This window comes from Lampris incognitus, chromosome 7, assembly GCF_029633865.1.
Source record: "Lampris incognitus isolate fLamInc1 chromosome 7, fLamInc1.hap2, whole genome shotgun sequence".
Classification (NCBI taxonomy): Eukaryota; Metazoa; Chordata; class Actinopteri; order Lampriformes; family Lampridae; genus Lampris; species Lampris incognitus.
This window is the reverse complement of record NC_079217.1, coordinates 52973479-52980978: the sequence shown is the minus strand read 5'-3', so window position 1 is coordinate 52980978 and position 7500 is coordinate 52973479. Positions and strand designations below refer to the sequence as shown.

The 7500-nt window shown below is 48.5% G+C and overlaps 1 protein-coding gene across 2 annotated transcripts in view; it reads left to right on the top strand.

Annotated features, from left to right (window-relative positions):
• The window catches only part of clpb (ClpB family mitochondrial disaggregase), a 49787-nt gene that overhangs the window by 15790 nt on the left and 26497 nt on the right, over positions 1–7500 (top strand). The window contains exons 4-5 of one of the 2 annotated variants that reach the window (XM_056283376.1): positions 4022–4125; positions 6795–6923. In XM_056283376.1, the coding sequence (XP_056139351.1) occupies positions 4022–4125; positions 6795–6923 (233 nt within the window). The remainder of the gene's footprint in view (positions 1–4021; positions 4126–6794; positions 6924–7500) is intronic. The other variant, XM_056283377.1, reaches the window with a different exon arrangement.

Below are 7500 nucleotides of genomic sequence, written 5' to 3'. Positions count from 1 at the left end.
GGGCCAGATGACACGGGGTCAAGTAGGGGCTAGTGTCTGGGCCAGGTGGCCAGAGACATGGTTGGTCAGCTCAGATCAGGTGTCTTTTTCCTTTCTGGCCGGGGGAGACGGAAGCGTCTGCTTCCTGTCTTCCCTCCGGGGCAGAGGCGGGCAACTGACACCAGCCGCCAGCGTGAACACGGCGAGTCACATTGTCGGTAAACCTTGTCACGGCCGGAGGGCTTCAGTCACCTGCCCTCTATCGAAGACTTCGGCGGGGATTCGGTTGCGGTGAGGATGGATGAGTGTTCTGGTTCGGCGATCATTTGGCTAACGCGATAGCGGAGGTGTGGTTGGCGAATTTGGTGACATGGGCGAACTTGTTACCCCGTCTGACCGGCGCATTTCTTACCGAGAAGCGGAGAAAGGGGGGTAGCCCCGAGGCTGACGGGTTGGTGGCCTTATCAGAAGGTCCACGAATCTCTACACTTGTGTAAGGCGTGGAAAGAGCAGCAAACGGCGATGTTCGGCCTCCAGACGGCGCACTACGGGGTTAGACGGATGGGAGGCCGGGGGCGGCGAGCGCGGTCACACGGCGAACGCCGGCTAACTGGGTTTACTAAGACCCGGCTTACCTCCAGTCTGGCTGGGCGTTAAGTAAGATGAGCCTTCAGCCGCTGTTTTAGTTACTTGCACCATTAGATTTTATTTGAAAGTTTGTTGTTTTGTATTTTCGGCCCAATCTGCCCAATGTGTCGCTTTAACCTCGTTAAGTGCCGCGTGTTCACTTCGGCCTCAAATTAGTGCTGGAGCTTTCCTCCTTAACGTGGCAAATAAAGTTAGCCACTTGATCATCAGTTGATTAGCAAAACTATAAACTGGCCATAAAAGCTCATCAGTCTTTGGGCGTTCCTTTGTAATTAAATCCCTGTTTCTTTCATCTTTTTATCCCCCCCCCCTCCCCTCCTTTCATCCTATCGCTCTCCTCCTCCTCCTCCTCCCTGCAGTCTTCCTCTCTTTATCCCTCTGTGTTTACCTTTCCGATGCCATTAACCCTTTTCAGACCGTCTCGCCTCCTCTCACACACACACACACACACACACAACCTTGTCCAGCCTCGTGTGACCGACCGTCATTTGTGTGTGTGTGTGTGTGTGTGTGTGCGCGTCTCAGAGGATGCCGAGACGGTGTGTTTGTAGAAGTGCTTGCGAGGGTGAGAAAACGGACCCTTCTTAGGTCACTGCCCCCCATTTCCACCCCCAGCCCGCAGTGATACAGTAACAAAAGAAGACCCCCCCCCCCCCACACACACACACCCCGGTACTCTTTTGTGCGCCTCTCGACAAGGTCAGACACACAGACCTGGCCGGCCTTGTTCTCAGCCCTCGCGCTCCCACACAGACGCGCAGGTTCTCCGCCGGCCTGCAGATCTGCACAAAAGTACCAAAGGCCGTTTAGGCCTTCGACGGCTCGTTTTGAATGGACCGCGTGACCGATTCTCTCGCTCATCTTCTGACGCGGTTGAGAAATACATTTTGATGCTTTGCTGACTTCTACCTCACTTTTTGAGAGTTTGAACGCTGTTTATCCCCCCTCATAGGAACATGCGTTGTTATTGCCGCTGTAATTTGCACCGTCTCGTGTGCTTAAGAGCAGAGATTCACCCGTAACGTTGTGAATATTTCATTGGTCCGCATTTTCCAGTCGTATCTAATGTTTGAGCGTCCTACTTGTTCTAATGTGGTACATTTCTGGTTGGTGTAATAGTCAGAAAGCCCATTTCAACTCACTCCCCCTCGCCTTATATGCTCTCAAGTCAAGTTTAGCAGCAAGCACTCGCAAGAGATTGATTGGCGGCGTGGTCGTTCGCGCATTCGGGCACTGGCGTAGTCAGGTTTTAGCTGTTGCTGGAGATGGAGCTGTTGTTTGTGTGTGAGTTAGACCTTGCAACAAGTGTGCGGTCTTGTGTGGGAAGGTGGGCGGTGGACAAGATGAGCGTGGGCAGATTTATTGTATTGGGGGCTTTACAATCACAATTGCATTCTGCAAAATGTCAGAAAAACTAGAAAAAAAAACCTTTTCGGGGGGGAAAAAAAAGAGAAACCTCGTGAAGAGCATCAGAGGCGAGATCTCTCTTCTAGGATGGAGAGACACGCAGTGCCGAATGGATGGGGTCGACAAACGAATTTACAATAACCACTCCGTTCGGCACTGAATGATTACACACATGGAAAGATGGTGCTGGATGCACACGGTTGATACACAAGTCCTAGGAAAACAAGTGAAGTGGTGGACACACACTGTGTAAATCAGCAGGTCCAGTGCTTTCCAAGTGCTTCGTCCCCCGATCTTTCTCAGAGTTGTCCTCCATGCCGTCCGTATTCGCTCCTCACCACGGGGTCTACATAAACACACACTTCTATAAAGACAGGTTTATCAGGCACATGTTCCTGTCCGGCCAACCGGGACGCTCCTAATTCCTCCTCGCCTCCTTACCGATGCTCAAGCCACACCCTGCTGGCCACAACACCATCTAGAAATGCTCCAGTAAGGTTGTTTTCATATGTAAACCTTATTCTGCTATCACGGATAAGTGTGCTTTATTAGAGCTGTTGTGGGCCTTTTGTTGTTGTTGTTGTTGTTGTTGTTGGTTCCAGTCATCATCACTTAGCTTGAAACAGTTTGTTGCTGCTTGTCTTCAGTGGTCTAACATGGTTTCTGTGACAGCGAGCAACATCCTGGCAGAGTTCATGCTTCGGCCATTTCCCTCTTCCTGTCTCTTCTCCCTCACAGCATGGCCAGATGTTAATTGTCTGTTGTGTGTGTGTGCGTGTGTGTGTGTGTGTGTGTGTGTGTGTGTGTGTGTGTGTGTTTCTGTCTGTTTGGGTCTGTGTGTGGGTGTCTCAATGTCAAAGCCATAGTTCGTTTGCAGGGTGACAAATGAAAAGTGTGTGTGTGTGTGTGTGTGTGTGTGTGTGTGTGTGTGTGTGTGTTCTGTAGACGTAGAGACAGTACCTGGAATGTCCGTTGGGTCACAGTGAGTGGTGTTGCCGAGGTTCTTGCCGTTTGTTCTGTACGACGGTGCACTGCGCTCCAGTGAAGGACCACACTCACAAACATACACACACAGACCCCCCCCCCCCCATGGTGCCGGAAACGAGTCCGACCCTTGCCCCTTGAATGTACACATATGTACATGTTATGAATCACAGGAGGCCGTGACCGGTCGGTGGAGCGTGGAGGAGAGGGTGAGAGGCAGGGAGGCGGGCGCCCTTGACAACAGGGCGGACCGACCGGCCATCGCAGCGACTCCGGTGGAGGAGTCATGGTTCTCGACTCAGCGTTTAGAAATTTGCATCACTCTCTTTTCGGATGCTGATGTGTGCGGTCTGTTAGTCCTTTTCGAAGCAGTCCGGGTGGGGTAAATATCTGTCAGGGGTCAATGTTAAGTTTGTCAGCGGTGAAAGCTAGGACCTCCTGTCGTATTTCAAACTCAGACACCATCCTATTTTCTGGTCCATACCCGAGCCGCATTTTCGGAGAAATTTTCAACTTTGACCCTTTGCATGTACGTTATTAGGAAGCAGTAAGACTGAAATATACTAAAATAATTTTTTTTTTTAAATTAACATAAGTATATCCTTGTTAAGGTGTGCACTTGGGCTGTGCATTGGCAAGAAGTTGCCAATTTGATATATCGTGATCCTACAAAAACTGATATGTTGCTGTATTTCGTCAAAATTTCTGAAAAATGTTTTGAATGAAAAACACTTCTTTGTGTTGTCGTCTTAAGAATCGATACATTGTTTTTGCAAATCGATACATTTGATACTAAGATTGTATCACGGGACCATCTTTCACTACCAAAATGTTCTTGTACCCCTAGTGTGCACACACACAAATACCCAGTTGTGTGTGTGCACATCAGAGTGATGAAGCTGGACGCCTGTGTGTTTGTGTGTGTGTGTGTGTGTGTGTGTGTGTGTGTGTGGGTGGGTGTGGACGTGGGCTGGTCTCTAATGTCTGTTTTGGTGTTTTCCAGTGTGGTGAAGGTTCTGCTAGAAGCTGGTGCTGACCCAAATGCAGGGGACCACTTCAACAACGTTTATGACACATCACGGGAGAAAGGAACCCACTCACTGGAAGGTAACAAAACACTGTGCGTGCGTGTGTGTGTGTGTGTGATATTGCATATATGAATCCTGGCTGTAGAAACAGGCATTATGAGTTGCATAAACATTTGCATACATGTTCACGTTTCATTTCCTGCACATTATTTTTATCTATTTTCTGATGCATGTGTTTGTTTTATTCGTTTTCTGTGTAGCTGGCAAACACTCAAGTGAATACACAGTTACACATAAAACATTTGTATACGCACACACACACACACACACTTCAGCCCCCCAGCCTGTGTTGGGTTTCGTCAGACATATTTATATGGGTTATGTATATTGCAGACATTTATATGGCTGTCAGGTTTGGGTCCGCGTGGGGCCGGCATTGCGTGGGGAAGCGTTTCCCAGACGCTCACTGATGGATGGGCTAGGGGGGTCTGTGTGACGCTTTATTGAGTTAGCTATGATTATCCCGCCCAGACAGCCACACATGCACAAGCGCTCGTGCGCGCACGCACACACACACACACACACACACACACACACACACACACACACACAATCACAGGCACGTGTTCACACACTTGAACACACTCATTGCGGAGAAAAACCGTCGGAGACAGCCGTACAGATGGGGTGCAGTGTTGGATGGATGAAGAAAGGGAGAGACTGATGGAGAAAGGCAGAGAGAAGGAAGCCAACAGGGGGTGAGGTAAAGAAACAGTGGCAGGGGGTGGGGGGTGATGGATGGATGGATGGATGATAAACTGAGAGGTGAGTGATGGAGATCAGAGGGAAAAGCCAAGGGATGAGTGAAGCAGTAAGGGAGTCAGTGAGAGATGGAGTGAAGGAAAGAAGGGGGGATGATGGAGAGAGAGATGAGGAAAAGGGGACAGGAGGGAGGGTGGAGGGGAAGTTGGTAACAGACGAGACAAAGTTAAAGGAACTGATAAGATAGGGAGTGCTCTTATGAAAAAGGGAGGTGAGACAGGAGTAAAAGACTTGGTGGGTTATTATAGAGGGGGACCCTGAAACAGAAGTCTCACCCTCTGTGGTCTTGGACAGTTTAGTCAAGCTGTGTGGATGGTAACCGTCTCTCTTAAAGCTCGAGGCAGGAGAACTGATTCCCTAGTAGTCTGTGATGCTGACACCGAGACTTTTACTGGACCCACTCCTTTACAACTGAATAGGAGACCGACCTTTTGGTTGGTGTTTTTTTTTTTTTTTCTCCAGGGATTTGGGTAAACGTTACGGCTCTGAACCGTCTCCACCCAAAGAAACAGCATGGTGTTTAACATTCATCCAAGGGTGAATTTTCCCTCAAAATTTTTTGGCTGGACCGGACCAGCAGGCCAGCCCAACAAACACAGACATCCCTGAGTGATCATATTTAGAGAGTGACTGAGTGAGCAAGTTATGCAATTGGGCCGCTGGATCAGGTGACCGCCGACGTCACCGATGCTACACGATCGGTCGGCCGACCAATGACGTCGCTAGTAAACGCGGAAGTGGGAGTTTCCCTATTGGCCGTTGCTCTTCCAAAAGGAGCCTGCGCAGCGGTTCTGGCTCCTTCCACATTTACTGCATGTTGACGAGGAGTATTTTGCTGCTCTTTCCACATCTGCTTACGCCCCGTAACAGTCCAGCATGGAGCAGAGTAGCAGGGACAACAGCTTTGCATGCACCGAGAGGCACGAGGGAAGGCCACACAGCTAAATCACCCCGAATAACAACCCCTCTGACAAAACACTCAATACGGGGAGAGAACGAGTGAAGACGAGACACATCCACACATAGAAACAGATGATACAGGAGGGGGAGTTAACAGAGAATCAGAATAGGTGTCATTACAATTAAATGAAGTTCTCTTCCAAATCAAACATCCCAACATATGAGTGGAAAGTATTGTTCTTGCAACTGCATTTATACCCTTTTTCTTTTCTTTTCTCCTCGAACGTAGCTTAACCATGTCGTGTGATATGCTACTTCAGTACACTTTAACAACAAATATTACTGGGACCACTACAGAAAATTGCAGATGAGCATTGAATATCCAGGAATTCACATGATAGACACTACCACTGACTAGCCCTGTAACTAATGGACCACAATTTCCAACATTGATCACATACGGTCCAGCCGTGTACTAGGTTTTGACCCAATCTTGTTAACTGTATCTGTCAGAGAAGATGGCCTTCTTCTTTTTTTACAGGTATTTCAGGCTTGTTGTGTTTGTTTTGTTGTGTACAAGGTAAAATCATGTGTTGCTCATGACCGGGTGTATTTACAAAGACATAATTTCTGTAATGAAAGGTACATCGTATCTCTAATAGGAAAAAAACCCACTCAATTGTCACAAATCTGCAAGTTTTGAGATAAAACGTGTTCATCTGCTCATTCATCTGTCCCCCTTTCTGCCTCTTCCCACCCCCTCCCTCTTTTTTATCACTCATTTTCCACCCTTCTGTTTTTATCCACCTCCATCATCCTCCCCCTCTTCGCTATTCTGTTCACCTGCTCTCTCTTACTTTTCTCTCTCTGCCTCTTCCTCCTTTTTTTTTCTCACTGTGCATGACTTTCATTCTCTCTCTTTCTCTCCCACTTTCCTCTCTGTCTCTGCATCGCCCTTTCATTTCTCTCCCCGCCTTTCTCTGCATGCCCCTGCCCCACCACCTGTCTCTGCCATGCGCCATCCAGTCCTGGTGTCCAGAGAGGACGAGTTCAGCAGCCGGCTCAGCAGCAGGGCTGGTTTCCGTGGTTGCACCGCACTTCACTACGCCACGCTGGCTGACGACCCGCACGCCGTCCGCATGCTGCTGGAGGCTGGTAGGTCACATCTCCCTCGCAGGGTCCTGGAGCAGATCCCCCGGTGGGCATTTGAGAAAATGCACTTTGAAGGGCGGCAGCTATGGTTTTCAACATCATCTCTGTGTATGTGTTGTAGGGATACCACGCCATTAGTCGCCATAACACCGAGCCGTGTTCTGTTCGTCCCTGAAGCGCTGCAGAATACTGTCCGTCAGTGTATGTCACTAGTGAACAATCTGTGAATGTGAAAGCTGCCGTATTGGACAATTTGGTTTTTGTTTCATGTTTTTTTTAAACCAACATTACCCTCTATGGTGTACGTGAGTGAGCACTACATGCAAGTATGTGGACAAACCGCTATGCACACATCGTTGTCAATACAATGCACATGCTCGCAAACGCAACGACACTGCACATGCTCGCAAACGCAAGGACATTTTAAGACAACCTGAAATGAAATTGACTCTTGTTAGCTCATTTCGCCAGTCTCATTGTGCACCTATTCAACAACTTCTACAAAAAAACCCCCACAAACTGACATTTTTTTAACTTGCTTTACATCAAAATGTAATTCCCTTAACTTCCTCTAAAACAC